This window comes from Schistocerca serialis, chromosome 1 (genome assembly GCF_023864345.2).
Source record: "Schistocerca serialis cubense isolate TAMUIC-IGC-003099 chromosome 1, iqSchSeri2.2, whole genome shotgun sequence".
Classification (NCBI taxonomy): domain Eukaryota; kingdom Metazoa; phylum Arthropoda; class Insecta; order Orthoptera; family Acrididae; genus Schistocerca; species Schistocerca serialis.
In genome coordinates this window covers 1,095,219,526-1,095,236,299 of record NC_064638.1, presented here as the reverse complement: position 1 = coordinate 1,095,236,299, position 16,774 = coordinate 1,095,219,526, and the positions used below count along the sequence as shown (strand labels likewise).

General features: G+C 44.4%; 1 protein-coding gene across 2 annotated transcripts in view; it reads right to left on the bottom strand.

Annotated features, from left to right (window-relative positions):
- LOC126416224 (sodium-dependent dopamine transporter) overlaps window positions 1–16,774 on the bottom strand; it is a 558,982-nt gene that overhangs the window by 320,402 nt on the left and 221,806 nt on the right. For both annotated transcript variants that reach the window (XM_050083832.1, XM_050083839.1), the window contains exon 2: window positions 4,596–4,774. In XM_050083832.1, the coding sequence (XP_049939789.1) occupies window positions 4,596–4,749 (154 nt within the window). In that variant the 5' untranslated portion in view covers window positions 4,750–4,774. The remainder of the gene's footprint in view (window positions 1–4,595; window positions 4,775–16,774) is intronic.

Sequence of the window (16,774 nt, the reverse complement as noted above, 5' to 3'; positions counted from 1 at the left end):
GAAGAATCATCCAGATCGAACATTATTGACAACATCCACTTTATACCGTCCTCTGTCACACTGTTCCTCAATAAAATGCATTCCTGGACGTGTTAGCGAAATTATCAGAGCCACTGGAGGTACATCCTTACTCTCTCTTAACTACATCGTGACTTCTCTACAAAGTAATCCTCGCAGTCAATGTACCATCTACAGATCACAGGATTTCGCTCTTCTCTAATTGATTGAGATAAATTATGGCATGAGAACTGTACACTGTACCTAACCTCTTGTTGAGATGTGATCGGCATATTCGATTTCCCAGCCCAAGCCCATTAACAACTGTAATACCCTCCCCAAGCCCATTAACGACTGTAATACCCTCCCCAAGCCCATTAACGACTGTAATACACTACCCAAGTCCATTAACGACTGTAATACACTCCCCAAGCCCATTAACGACTGTAATACACTCCTTAACAAAAAAAAAAGGGAAGCTCCTGGAAAGGGAGCAGGAAACGCAAAGAAACTTCATGGGCACAAGGGTAGGTGACGTTATTTCAGTGATAACAAAAACGAGTCAAATTTTGTAAATAACTCGGCAGTATCAGCCCGCTTACCTACATAACGTTGCTCCCCTTCGACTTGGACGCACGTTTGAAAGGGTCTCATAGGATCGTTTTATTCTCTCCTGAAGCAAGCTGGCCCACAACTGTTGTAACTGGTCGTTGATACCGTCTATGATGACACATCCGAAAGGATGGAAGGAAGAATAGGGTTTAACGTCCCGTCCACGTCGAGATCATTAGAGACGGAGCACAAGTGCAGTATGTTTCAAGGATGGGCCAGGATATCGGCCGTGTCCTTTCAATGAAACCTGATTTAGCGAAACCGCGGAAAACCTAAATCTGGATGGCTGGACGCGGAACTGAACCGACGTTCTCCCGAATGCAAGCCCAGTGTGCAGACGATTGTAGTGTCTTAATAAATCCCATTAGAGAGAAAGTAACAGACGAGGTGGTAAATGATATTTTCCAAAGAATTATGAAGTGGTTCTCAGAAAACGGACTTTCCTTAAATTTTGAAAAAAAAACGCTATATTCAATTTTGTACACCATATTAACAATTGTATTAGTACATGAGCAGGAGTCGGTAATTAGGATAGAATAATAGAATACTCCAAATTTTTGGGTTCACATACTGACGAAAAGATGAACTGGAAGGGGCATTTTACTGAGCTTCTCAAACAATGAACTTCAGCTACTTTTACTCTTGGCATAATTGCTAATCTTGGAAATAAACGAATGTACCTCCTGACATATTTTGCTTATTTCCACTCAACAATGTCTTATGGAATAATTTTCTGGGGAAATTCATTTGATAGAAAGAAAGTAGTGATAGAACAAAAGCGGGCAGCAAGAACAATATGTGGTGTTCACCCACAAACTCATGTAGGTAACTCTTCAAGGAGCTAGACATTTTAACTCCGCCTTCTCAATATATACAATCACTATTAAAATTGGTAGTAAATAATCCATCACAATTTGAGAACAGTGATATCCACGTCTATTACACTAGAGGGAATAAAGATCTTTGTTGTCTTTTGCCCAATAAGTAAACGTTTGACAAGTAGGAAGGCAATTTTTAAATATAACTTTTAATCATATCTTCTGCGCAACTCCTTCTATTCCGTTGACGAATTTCTACTTAGGAATTAGTAGCCAGACTAATGGTGGCACCATGTTTTAAATGCAGTTGCATGAGTAGGATTAAAAAATAATGTCTTCATTGATGTTAGCACTAATCATGTACACATTTCCTGTAAACTGACACGTTCCACGTCACTTCGACAACAGAATCGCTCAAATGATCCTTGGAACGTTCATCTCACTAACTAACCAGTGCGCCCCCTCGCACGGTAGTTGACATCGAGCTGGGCCGAACATTTCCTGTTGGGGACAGATCCCGGAATTTTGCTGACCATAGAACGTTGTCCTCCTGAAAAATGGAACCACGAATGGCAGCACGATGCTGTCGCATGAGAGGATGCAGGGGAAAGTCCGTGATGTATCGTTGTGGCGTCAGAGTTTCCTCAATCTGTACCAGCCGTGACATGAAGTCATACCGAATGGCTATTCATGCCACGACGCAAAGGGTAACACCGCTGTGCCTCTTCAAACACTGGGAAAATGGGACATATCTCCATGTCGCCGCCATGCTCTTCGTAGGGATCTGAAAAACCGATAAACATTTTTCGGTATGTGTTTGCTTTCGGATATAACAGGTGGTTTAGTTTTGTACTAATAATGTGGTAAAAAACTGAAATATCAGTTAGTCATTACAGCAATGCTTAAATTTTTGGTTTTTAAAGATATCTTCTTTACACAACGAGTAATTTTTATTCGTAACATTTGCTTTGCTTTGAATTATTGCTTCATTATAGAAAATGGAAAAAGCGATCAGTGCTATTTTAATAACAATTCCGACAGAAACGAGCAACAAACACATGGCATAAGAATTGGAACGGCATTGCTGAAACGTGTTACCATGTGGTATGGCCTATGACGTGTGTACATGGGGTGTGCAAGAATTGGCTGATCTGGTCTATATGGTAATTTCTGTGTCGTCCTCGGACATCAATTGTATTACAGAATGGCACCATTCCTAGTCTGGAAGTGTTTAGGAAGTGCAGTATCAATGAAGTACAGTGCTCCATTTGAGTTAAAAGATTAGAAACGGGAGGAGGCACAATACACTTGTGACCTAATAAAGGAGGAAACTTAAAAATTAACAGTTCATTCATAGTTGATCAGCTGCCTGTAAAGAACATGTCTTTTTCTGTTTCTAGCCCTTGAAAACGGACAAATTAACTAGACAAATAGTATTCTTCAAACTCGTATTTCATTCTTTATCACCGACTACTCGTAATGTCCAAATAGTGGTATGATCTCTGATTACAACATAATCGTACTTTGGCTTACATCATACTGGCAAGCCACTTGCCTGAAGCTTGTATTAGGCTTCGTCTCAAAATCTGTAGAACCTGGTCTTCAAAATCTAGTGTACGCACAGTCCGCCGCCTCCACGCGCATTCGTTTGTCTGAAATGACCAATGATCATACAAACGCCCAAAAAGGGCTTGAAATGTTGTGCGATGTGTTTGCTGTCTGTGAGGGTACTTGTTTTGGTACAGCAGTCCTGTCTCTCGACCGTTTCCATGCGCTTGACCGTACACAAACACCATCTCGGCTTGTTCCCGGCACGAATACCGGACCATTCTGCTGCTTACAGTATGCCGCATCAATCACACAGCCTGCAACACACAAGGAGTACACGGTATGTAGTCAGAGGAACTTCCATTCATCAGCGCTATCTACCGTGGTGACGGTGCATTTCCGGACACATGTTCATAGGATCTTTTTCCCCCATTTCCAGTCAAGAACCCGTCCCTGCACTTCGTTAGTTCTATTAATATTCACCCTGAAAATATTTAATACTTTTTGCTCTGTAAGATAACTGTTTCTCATTTGTGTCTGAAGATTGCATAAAGGTGGAACGCATATAACTGTAAAGTTGAAACCTCCCCTTAGAAAAATTAATGAATTACTGTGCTGATAAACCTCTTACATTATTTGATTTCCAAACAGCTGAGCAGAACCGAACGTACCCAGACATTTCGCTCTTTACGTATTCTGATCAACACTAAACTGACAGCCAATATTTTTAGCGCAACGCAATCTGACTTTCAATAATCCCTACAAAAGAATGGCGCCGACTAACATTAACCTATACGTTTCACAAATCACTTACCTCACAAAAATCTTCGTTACTTTAACTACTGCAATGCAGCGAGCGCCACTACTGCCAGCTAAATAAAAGATTCAAACTACTGAAGGGACTAACTACTGATAGGCATAGTTAGCAAATGAAAGACCTTGATAGAGAACAAGCAATGTATTTACCTTAGTAGTGTTCAAAAGTCATAATATATATATCAGTCCATGATATCCAATATTACAAATTTACTCTTTCTGATGGACACACGTCCTGATCGTCCGCTCTCAAAATTCCGCCATCTCTCTCCCCACATTCACCACTGCTGGCGGCTCACCTCCAACTGCGCAACGCTACGCGCCGTTAACAGCCAACTGCCCAACACTACAATAGCATATACTCCAACGATGCAAACCAACCACAGCCTTCACACAGCACAGTCAGTGATTTTCATATAGAGCGCTACGTGGCGTTACCAACATAAAAACCTAAACAGCCTACTTACAAAGTGTATACAAAAAAAGCGATGGGATGGATAATTATGTTGTCTAATGCCATTACGGCCGCGGACTCTTTTAATGTCTTTGTCTTTCATTGGAGTCCACAGGTTTGTGTGTGGTTTAGCGATTGGAGACGTGTTCGGACAGCGACACTCCACAGCATGGTAGCAGAACTCCCGGGTTTCATATACACATAGAATATTCACAAGCGATCAGTACTGTCTCCAAATGAATGGTTAAGTTCTTTATGGGGGTAGTGTAGTGACCATTACTTGGTACGGTCCAGCGCGTTCTGCTCGTCATCGGACAGAGTGGAGCCGGGCATCGGTGAGGTGTACTTACCGCCGCCGTTCTTGTAGCAGAGGTAGGGGAAGCGCCAGACGTTGGCGAGGTCGACGGCGAACCCGATGACGGAGAGCAGGAAGTCGACCTTCTTGCCCCACGTCTCGCGCCCGTCCTCCTCCCCAGACACCGCCGACCTGCTCTTGGGCTCCATGGCGGGCAGCACCCGCGGCCGCGCGCTGCAAACACACACGTCACGTGGTGAGCACACAGCAGCCCCAGTTCTACATCTACAACTACATCTACATCCATACTCCGCAAGCCACCTGACGGTGTGTGGCGCAGGGTACCTTGAGTACCTCTATCGGTTCTCCCTTCTATTCCAGTCTCGTATTGTTCGTGGAAAGAAGGATTGTCGGTATGCCTCTGTGTGGGCTCTAATCTCTCTGATTTTATCCTCACGGTCTCTTCGTGAGATATACGTAGTTGGGAGCAATATACTGCTTGACTCCTCGGTGAAGGTATGTTCTCGAAACTTTAACAAAAGCCCGTACCGAGCTACTGAGCGTCTCTCCTGCAGAGTCTTCCACTGGAGTTTATCTATCATCTCCGTAACGCTTTCGCGATTACTAAATGATCCTGTAACGAAGCGCGCTGCTCTCCGTTGGATCTTCTCTATCTCTTGATACAGTGCGGAGGAGGAGGCAGACAATTGTCCTTGTGTGCATCCATACCATAAGTTACACATTTGGTTGGGTGTCGACAAGACGTTCTAGTGTGGTTGAAACGATGAAACTGGTAGCAGCGCATCAGGTTCGGAATGTACGGCCAGACTGTGATAATTTCATAGGCTGCTTTGATCTTGGATGGCAGCACCACTCTATCAAAGGTGAGGAATCTAGCTTTTACATTACATGGTGGACGGCAATGAAACCCTGTTCAGAGAAGTAAGACTGGATTTCGGTCCTTGGTTAGATCATTGAGTAGCCTGGTGAAAATTACACCACGAGAAGAATTCAAAATTATATGGGCCTCGACACAAACAGGGTAGCCATTAAGAAGTGAGGTGTCAAATAGTAGTTGTGCTTGAGAATCAGAAGCAGTCTCTAAGCAAAATGAGATTCCATAAACGAGAGTAGGGTTTCACAAGGCCAGCAACTGCATCAACATCTTTCTGAATAATAAATGGATTGACCGTGGTGAAGGACTGACTGTTTTCAGCAAGTGAGACCATGAGGAACAGCGGTGCAGCGGGAAGGGTTTTTGAATCGCTAGCCTCATTACGTTTTGTAGATGTGGACTGGGAAGACGAGTGATTCATTGCGAGAAAATCCCCCATGATTGCCAGCGTCTCTGGTGATGTGCTCCTTCCAACTGGGGCCTCCCTTTACAAGGGGGCACACCCGCCTTAGGTGATCGTTTACACCTCAGGTCACACCTCCTGAACACCTGACAGAGGGACCGATCGGCAATTTGGGAAGGTTGCAGCTCAGGCAATCACCCCTCCCTGAGCCTGGCCTGTACCAGGGGGTACACGCTAACCCTACCTGGTGATCTGGGACTGAGAATTACGCGTTACCCAGTCACCTGTCACGCATCAGATGCGTGCGCTGGCCTTCAGGAACGCGCAGGGAGGAAGAAGAAAAAGAAGAACCTCAAACGCAACGCCGAAGCGGAGGAACGAGAGGCGAAGGGAAACAAAAAAAGGGAAAGATGGAAAAACGAAAGTGAGACTTTCTTACGCCAGGGACAGACAATGCAGAATATTCACAGTTAATCACAGTACTCTCGGTCACAACAGTCTCAGTTCCTCATATACAACTCTGTTATGGATCACAATCTGCACTTTTAATGAAATCAAGTCAATAACACAATAAGAAAAGTACGACAAAAGCATGTCATTCAGTATTACAATCAAAATTGTACAGAATTCTTTTGGAACATGGAACACCAAAGAAGTATGTTAGACTTATAGAAGCGAGTTTGAAAAACACAAAAGGTAGAGTACGCGTGGGGAAATTGGAGTCAAAAGAATTTGTAATAAAGAACGGACTTAAGCAGGGAGATGCCCTGTCTCCGCTACTTTTTAATTTAGTCCTAGAATATATTGTACGAATGGGAGCAGATAATTCAGAGAGTGTGGAGTTAAATGGAAATATTAAGATATTAGGGTATGCAGAGGATCTAAACATCATTAGCAATAGGAAAGAATTTGTAACAGCAAATGCGAATGCGTTAATCAGGACTAGTGAAGGTGTAGGTCTAAGGATATAAGTGAAGACAAAACTAAATACCCGGTTATTACTAGAATGCCAACAGCAGTAGATCAGGAAATGTTAAGAGTTGGATACATGCAGTTTGAAAAAGTGAACACATTTAACTATCTAGGCGTGGACATCACTTCGAGAAATGAGATTGAATCCGAACTGAAGAAGAGATTACGAGCGGGAAATGCGTGCTACTTCTCACTGAATAGATTACTTTCATCACGGATATTGTCTAGGAATTTAAAGATTACAATATACAAAACTATTATTCTACCAGTTATGCTGTATGGGTGTGAGACTTGGTCTCTCACTGTGCAAAATGAAAAGCCGTTTCGAGTATTTGAAAACAAAATTTTTAGGAAAATTTTCGGAACAAAAAGGGATGACATTAGCGGAAAGTGGCGAAAACTGCATAACGAAGAGGTTCACGAGCTCTATTCAAGCCCTGACATAATCAGTATTACTAAATCACGTAGGCTGCGATGGGCAGGTCACGTAGCTCGAATGGATGAGAGCAGGGCAGCGCGCAGAGTACTGGTCGGGCACTTAGAGGGAAAACGTCCAGTGGGGAGACCGAGGCGTAGATGGGAGGACAATGTGAAGGCTGATTTGAGGAGCCTAGGTATTGAAGGGGAATGGAAGGAACTAGCCCAAGACAGGGACAGATGGCGAAAATACGTTGCTGCGGTAATGGACTCTCGAGTCCGGTATGACCAGTGAGTGAGTAAGTAATGTACGATACCACTGAGTATCGATATCTAAAGTTTAATACAAATAACTTGACATATACACATATTCATAAGAAAATAGTTGTTTCATATTTAAACATTCATATTATACACATCTGTATTAACGTTGAAGCATTTCATTTAAATTTCTTTAAAATTCAGTTTTACTATTACAAAGCTGTACCAGCGATTATCATCGAAAAAGTTGTAAACTCTTTGATTTTATATTATATCTCCGCTCTTCGTTGTGCGGAGTATTGGCGGGAGATTAGTTGAAAATGGACAGCCTTGGCGGAAGAGCAGCTGTAAATGGACACTCTTCGCAGAAGAGCTATTGTAAATCGAGCTGATGTGTCTTTAGAATACTTCTGAAGGCAGAACTATTTAGCGCTCATATTTCAGTGCGTACGACTATTAGTGAATATAGCTGTTTCAGAGTTCAGAAACTTTATTTCTTTCAATAATCGAAGTCACACGAATAACACAGTTCTTTCGCCAGTTAACGCTTCTTCGTATCGAAAATAGGATTCGAGACCAGTACCATATCCCACAGAAGAGAACCAGACCACTAACGAAATAACGACAAAATAATATTTTATAACAGTAGATGTCGATGATGGGTTCGATGCAACTCACTTGAAATAAATAATCCAAGTCTGTTTTGAAAACATATCATTGAACGTTAAGGATGAAGACCCCATTACAAACTTCAATCGTAGTTAGTAAGATTAAAATAACACTGTTGCCGATTCGTACCTATTCTAAAAGGGTAGAATTCAACAACGATTCATCTCGTTTTTGGTTTTCAATGAGAACTATTCAGTTTTTATTACAATGATTTTCTTTTTGTTGTAATAATTTCAGTAATATTAAATCTACCACTACCATTCATGCTTTGTCCTCAAAATATTAAGCCTGAGAGCTGAACTTACTACACACTAGTCACAATGAAGCGGGGTTCGTCGGGGGACATTACTCTGGACAATTGATGCGAAACCTAGCCAATATGCTCCTACACCAACGACCTCTTCTCAACGATAGCGTATTTGAAGTGCGTCGTGAAATGGTTCTGTCAGAGATACGTGTGCCCAGTAGCAATTGCAAGGTTTGCAGCGATCTGCCTAGGAGTGAGATGTATGTTCCTTTTCGCCAGTAAACCTATGTATGGATGCTCTTCAGTTACAAATAAAGATCAGTTTAAAAGGAGCTTGAAATACTTACTAGTGGCCAACTCCTTCTACTCCATTGACGAATTGTTTAATAGAAACAAATGATGTATTGTATATATTCATACAATTAGTATTGTTATTTCAGCTTTAAAAAATGACATGTTCCACATCCACGAGGATCTCCTCAGCACGGATCTATGGAACGAAAAACTAATCTAATCCAATATAATCTCTTGCGGCGTGGCAGTCCGTGTATAGCCACCGGCGCGCTTTGGCCTAGCATTTCCACCTTTTTCACCGCTGGATGACACTTTTGGACACACCCATTACTTTAGGCACTGTAGTGACACGTTGACCAGCTTCGATCCGTCCAACTACTCATCCACGATCGTAAGCACTCAAATGACGTCTTGCAGACATGTTTCCGCACCACACGGAATGTCACACTAATCGGTTCCACAACCTTCGTCAAACACCGTACTGCATGGACTGTCCACTGCACACAGAGCGATCGTGCACAGGTTTTGCTTCAGTTAACTCGTCCCGCCCTCTAAATTTCATTTTACTATCATTGCTCAGATGTTCCGTAGCAATTGCCGGCTGTTCTGTAGCAATTGGCAGTTGTTCCTTACCAAGTGTCAATTGGAGTGAGACTGCTGAAAGTCGTTTCTCACAGAAACAACAGTAAGCGCAAATACATAAACCTAATTATTTTTGAAATACAGTAAACTAGATTTGACATAAACTACACTGTTGATAATTTGCAAGCTTGTTTTGTTTGTGAAAGTAAAATAAAGATTTACTTTCACGGAGCACTGGAGTATCGTTTTGTTGCATATAAAATGAACATTTAAGTGTATAACTAATTTGTTGTTGAAATTACTTTTCACAGACATAATAGCTTAATAAATGTGCACTAGTGATTGAGTATAACTCATTTGTTGTTGAAATTACTTTTCACAGACATGATAGCTTAATACATGTGCACTGATGATTGTAATGTTTTCTAACTGCTTTGACGTGGCCCGCAACGAATTCCTATCCAGTACCAACCTTTTGATCTCAGAGTTGCACTTTCAACCTACATCCTCAATTATTTGCTGGATGTGTTGCAGTCTCTGCCTTCCTCTACAGCTTTTTCCCTCTACAGCTCCCTCTAGTACCATTAAAGTTATTCCCTGATGTCTTAACAGCTGTCCTACCGTTTTCAATACATTCCTTTCGACGCTGATTCTTCGGATCCCTTATCTGATCAGTCCAACTGATTTTCAAAATACTTTTCTAACACCACCTCTCAAATACTTCAGTTCTCTTCTGTTCCGGTTTTCCCACAGTCCACGTTTCATTACAGTGCTGTTCTCCAAACGTATCGTATTCGAAACTTCTTCCTAAAATTGAGGCCTATGTTTGACAAAAGCAGACTCCTCTAGGCCAGGAATGCCTCTTATGCCAGTGGTTGTCTGCTTCTTATGTCCTCCTTGCTCCGTTCGTCATGGGTTTTGCTGCGTAGGTGGCAGAATTTTTTGCTGCGTAGGTAGCAAAATTCCTTAACTTCGTCTACTTCGTGATCCCAGTTCTGATGTTAAGTTTCTCAATGTTCTCATTTCTGCTACTTTTCATTACTTTCGTCTTTCTCTGATTTCCTCTCAATCTATGTTCTATACTAGACTGTTCACTCCATTAAACAGATCCTGTAATTATTCTTCACTTTCACTGAGGATAGCAGTGTCATCAGCGAATCTTACCATTGACATCCTTTCACCATGAATTTTAATCCCACTCTTGAACATTTGCTTTATTTCCGTCATTGCATCTTCGATGTATAGTTTGAACAGTAGGGGCGAAAGACTACAGCTCTGTCTTACACCCTTTTTAATCCAAGCACTTCGTTTTTGGTCTTCCTGTCTTACTGTTATCTCTTGGTTCTCGTTCATACTGTATATTACCCGTCTTTCCCTAAAGCTTACTCCTATTTTTCTCAGAATTTCGAATATCTTGCACCATTTTACATTGTCGAAGGCGTTTTCCAGGTCGACAAATCCTATGAGCGTGTCTTGATTTTTCCTCAGTCTTTCTTTATCGACGGCAAATTCAGAACTGACGCTCTGGTGGCCTTGCCTTTCCTAAAGCCAAACTGAATGTCAACTAATGGATGCTCAATTTTCTTTTCTATTCTTCTGTGTATTATTCTTGTTAGCAGTGCCTACATTCTGAAAATCTTATATTTTGATAGTGAAAGGATCGGAATGGTCTTGTGCCGTTTGTACTATTAAGCTTTACAGCTATTAGTCCAACTTAAATTAAAATAGTCAATGCTTAGCGAATGCTTAGCGAATGAAATTTCGCATCAACAAATTAATTTCTGCCTGATTATGAGTATTCCTCCACGGAAGTATAATCAGATCTGACTGTCATTTCAGTGGTTTTAAGTAAAGAGGGCAAGTTTCACACAAGGTTTTAAGGGAGATATCCTTGTTTTGATCACGAAAAGCTGGTGGGCTGCCACTCCCCTTGGCGTCAGTCAATGCCTGTGCAAATGTAACGTCATCTCCCTTTATAGTAACCTTCGTGGATGTAGCTCGTGGCTGTAACGCGTTTGTTCCTTCAGTCACAATTTACAGTGCCAAGTGCCAAGTGCAGAGACGTTCCACTGAGCAGACAGTGTCACAAGTCGAGCGAGGAAGCCGTAACACGTTTACAGCTCCAAATACACTCCTGGAAATGGAAAAAAGAACACATTGACACCGGTGTGTCAGACCCACCATACTTGCTCCGGACACTGCGAGAGGGCTGTACAAGCAATGATCACACGCACAGCACAACGGACACACCAGGAACCGCGGTGTTGGCCGTCGAATGGCGCTAGCTGCGCAGCATTTGTGCACCGCCGCCGTCAGTGTCAGCCAGTTTGCCGTGGCATACGGAGCTCCATCGCAGTCTTTAACACTGGTAGCATGCCGCGACAGCGTGGACGTGAACCGTATGTGCAGTTGACGGACTTTGAGCGAGGGCGTATAGTGGGCATGCGGGAGGCCGGGTGGACGTACCGCCGAATTGCTCAACACGTGGGGCGTGAGGTCTCCACAGTACATCGATGTTGTCGCCAGTGGTCGGTGGAAGGTGCACGTGCCCGTCGACCTGGGACCGGACCGCAGCGACGCACGGATGCACGCCAAGACCGTAGGATCCTACGCAGTGCCGTAGGGGACCGCACCGCCACTTCCCAGCAAATTAGGGACACTGTTGCTCCTGGGGTATCGGCGAGGACCATTCGCAACCGTCTCCATGAAGCTGGGCTACGGTCCCGCACACCGTTAGGCCGTCTTCCGCTCACGCCCCAACATCGTGCAGCCCGCCTCCAGTGGTGTCGCGACAGGCGTGAATGGAGGGACGAATGGAGACGTGTCGTCTTCAGCGATGAGAGTCGCTTCTGCCTTGGTGCCAATGATGGTCGTATGCGTGTTTGGCGCCGTGCAGGTGAGCGCCACAATCAGGACTGCATACGACCGAGGCACACAGGGCCAACACCCGGCATCATGGTGTGGGGAGCGATCTCCTACACTGGCCGTACACCACTGGTGATCGTCGAGGGGACACTGAATAGTGCACGGTACATCCAAACCGTCATCGAACCCATCGTTCTACCATTCCTAGACCGGCAAGGGAACTTGCTGTTCCTAAAGGACAATGCACGTCCGCATGTATCCCGTGCCACCCAACGTGCTCTAGAAGGTGTAAGTCAACTACCCTGGCCAGCAAGATCTCCGGATCTGTCCCCCATTGAGCATGTTTGGGACTGGATGAAGCGTCGTCTCACGCGGTCTGCACGTCCAGCACGAACGCTGGTCCAACTGAGGCGCCAGGTGGAAATGGCATGGCAAGCCGTTCCACAGGACTACATCCAGCATCTCTACGATCGTCTCCATGGGAGAATAGCAGCCTGCATTGCTGCGAAAGGTGGATATACACTGTACTAGTGCCGACATTGTGCATGCTCTGTTGCCTGTGTCTATGTGCCTGTGGTTCTGTCAGTGTGATCATGTGATGTATCTGACCCCAGGAATGTGTCAATAAAGTTTCCCCTTCCTGGGACAATGAATTCACGGTGTTCTTATTTCAATTTCCAGGAGTGTATGTTGTGGGTTCCTCACTGCAGTCCTGTATTCAGTACGAAAATGTAATATACTACAGGGTTCAAATGGCTCTGAGCACTATGGTACTTAACTTCTGAGGTCATCAGTCCCCTAGAACTTAGAACTACTTCAACGTAACTAACCTAAGGACATCACTCACATCCATGCCCGAGGCAGGATTCGAACCTGCGACCGTAGCGGTCACGCAGTTCCAGGCTGTAGCGCCTAGAACCGCACGGCCACACCTGCCCGACGCCAGCATCTCGTGGTCGTGCGGTAGCGTTCTCTCTTTCCACGCCCGGGTTCCCGGGTTCGATTCCCGGCGGGGTCAGGGATTTTCTCTGCCTCGTGATGGCTGGGTGTTGTGTGATGTCCTTAGGCTAGTTAGGTTTAAGTAGTTCTAAGTTCTAGGGGACTGATGACCATAGATGTTAAGTCCCATAGTGCTCAGAGCCATTTTTTTTAATGCTGTTCATGAATGGCAGCACAACAGGTAGACTCACCAGATGGAGTCAGGGTTCGTGGGACAACCACGAGAGTGCTTCTGCTGTCATACAAATTCGCATCGCAGACAGTAACTCCAGATGTAGGATAAGTGTGTCCAGCACGCAGACAGGTGGGTTGCAGACCCTAAACTGGCGTGCTTTTAACCAACACAAGAGCATCACTTGCAACGAGGCAGAACATGGCATCAGAAACACAAGAGACCTCCACCTTGCATTCCAATGAGCTCACGCTTGACACCACTGAAGTCGCAAATGGCGGTTGTTTGGGGTCAGTCGAATGCACGCTACAAGTGCGTGTGGCTCGGAGCTGTCCTAGAAGTAACGGTCAGATTGCTGCTGCAGATGCAGTAAGATGCGCCAGGGCCATAAGCCGAACACGACTGTCTTCCCTCTCGGTTGTGCCACGTGGTCGTCCGGAGCCCACTGTTCTTACGAACGTACATTCTCGTGGCACCGCTGCCAGCAATCATCTAGGCTACATTCCAGTCAAGTCTTTCTGTAACATCGCAGAAGGAACATCCAGCTTCTCGTAGCTCTATTGCACGACCACGCTCAAATCAGTGAGGTGTTAATAATGACATCTTTGTCGCCTTAAAGGCATTCTTACTGATATCGATTCGCCAGCGTCTCTCTAAGGTAACTGACAGTCACGTCCGTTGCTGCGTATATTTAGAACAAACCTGAGTATGCGAAGGAACTTGCCCCCCTTCTTGCAGCGGTGTACCGTAGGTCTCTAGAAGAGCGTAGCGTTCCAAAGGATTGGAAAAGGGCACAGGTCATTCCCGTTCTCAAGAAGGGACGTCGAACAGATGTGCAGAAATATAAACCTATATCTCTAACGTCGATCAGTTTTAGAATTTTGGAACACGTATTATGTTCGAGTATAATGACTTTCCTGGAGACTAGATATCTACTCTGTAGAAATCAGCATGGGTTTCGAAAAAGACGATCGTGTGAAACCCAGCTCGCGCTACTCGTCCACGAGACACAGAGGGCCATTGACACGGGTTCCCAGGTAGATGCCGTGTTTCTTGACTTCCGCAAGGCGTTCGATACAATTCCCCACAGTCGTTTAATGAACAAAGTAAGAACATATGGGCTATTGGATTGAAGAGTTCCTAGATAACAGAACGGAGCATTTCATTCTCAATGGAGAGAAGTCTTCCGAAGTAAGAGTGATTTCAGGTGTGCCGCAGGGGAGTGTCGTAGGACCGTTGCTATTCACAATATACATAAACAACCTTGTGGATAACATCGGAAGTTCACTGAGGCTTTTTGCGGATGATGCTGTGGTATATCGAGAGGTTCTAACAATGGAAAATTTTACTGAAATGCACGAGGATCTGCAACGAATTGACGCATGGTGCAGGGAATGGCAATTGAATCTCAATGTAGACAATTATAATGTGCTGCGAATACATAGAAAGAAAGATCCTTTATCATTTAGCTACAATATAGCAGGTCAGCAACAGGAAGCAGTTAATTCCATAAATTATCTGGGAGTAGGCATTAGGAGTGATTTAAAATGGAATGATCATATGAAGTTGATCGTCGGTAAAGCAGATGTCAGACTGAGATTCATTGAAAGAATCCTAAGGAAATGCAATCCGAAAACAAAGGAAGTAAGTTACAGTACACTTGTTTGCCCACTGCTTGAATACTGCTCACCAGTGTGGGATCCGTACCAGATAGGGTTGATAGAAGAGATAGAGAAGATCCAACGGAGAGAAGCGCGCTTCGTTACAAGATCATTTAGTAATCGCGAAAGCGTCACGGAGATGATAGATAAACTCCAGTGGAAGACTTTGCAGGAGAGACGCTCAGTAGCTCGGTACGGGCTTTTTGTTGAAGTTTCGAGAACGTACCTTCACCGAGGAATCAAGCAGTATATTGCTCCCCCCTACGTATATCACGCGAAGAGACCATGAGGATAAAATCAGAGAGATTAGAGCCCACACAGAGGCATACCGACAATCTTTCTTTCCACGAACAATACGAGACTGGAATAGGAGGGAGAACTGATAAAGGTACTGAAAGTACCCTCCGCCACACACCGTCAGGTGTAGATGTAGATGTAGATGTAGATGCACCCTCATACTGGCATTACTAGCGCCACTCTTATGCTATTGCCGTGAAATCTAAATAGGCATCATCTTTCGGATGTAGAACCGTGCTCACCAACTTTCGTTTATGCCGCACAATTTCTTCTTTGAGTTAGGACTTTTTTTCCGTCAGTGTATGTAGACATGCTTTGTGGCTTAGAAGTAAATATTGTCAAATATCATTACCAGTCTCCGAAGACTGTAGTCCAGAGATTACACTGTCTTGCTGGATATTAACCTTCGACGACCTGCTGCCTTATGCTTCTGAGATATGAAGCTTGAATAGTAATAGCCGCCCTCTTGCAGGACACCGTTCTGTTGTCAGTCAGGCAAGCAGCGGGGAGCGTCACCTTGGCTCGCCATATCTAGAGGGCAAGGTGTTGCGACAGCAAATTACGTTGCCGGAGTCGCCGACAACCTGGCTAAGCGCGTTAAGACGGGAGCCGGTCTGCCAGGCAGGCGACATTGCGGCCGCCCCCGGACGTCTGATGTCTTCCGTCGGCGTGCGAACTACGTCCTCACACATCACTTGCAAACGCTCAGACTTATTAATTCAATTTTCGCGGTCCGTATGTCAGACTGCGCTAAGTGACCCATTCCCATCCATGGTCCGGATAAAACCAGCACCATTACGCATTTGGTTTTTGGCAGTGCTAGTTATTCATCATGACCCGACACAATGACAAAAAGCAAGGAAGAATGGTGTGTTTCCAAGATACCCTTGACATCGAGATCAATGGAGAGGGAACACAAGATGGGGTTGGACAAGGACAGAAAAAGAAATCGCCCGTGTCTGTTTCCAAGGAACAGCCGAGTATTTGTATTAGTGGCTTACAGAACTCACGGAAAACCCAGTACTGCAACTGAACCCCTTTAGTTCCGAATGTGGGTGCAGTGCCTAAACAACTGTGTGCTCTTGCTAGATATAGACTACTGGCTATTAAAATAGCTACACCAAGAAGTAATGCAGATGATAAACATGTATTCATTGGACAAATATATTATACTAGAACTGACATGTGATTACATTTTCACGCAATTTGGGTGCATAGATCCTGAGAAATCAGTACCCAGAACAACCACCTTCGGCCGTGATAACGGCCTTGATACGCCTGGGCATTGAGTCAAACAGAGCTTGGATGGCGTGTACAGGTACAGCTGCCCATGCAGTTCCAACACGATACCACAGTTCATCAAGAGTAGTGACTGGCGTATTGCGACGAGCCAGTTGCTCGGCCACCATTGACCAGACGTCTTCAATTGGTGAGAGATCTGGAGAATGTGGTGGCCAGGGCAGCAGTCCAACATTTTCTGTATCCAGAAAGGCCCGCACA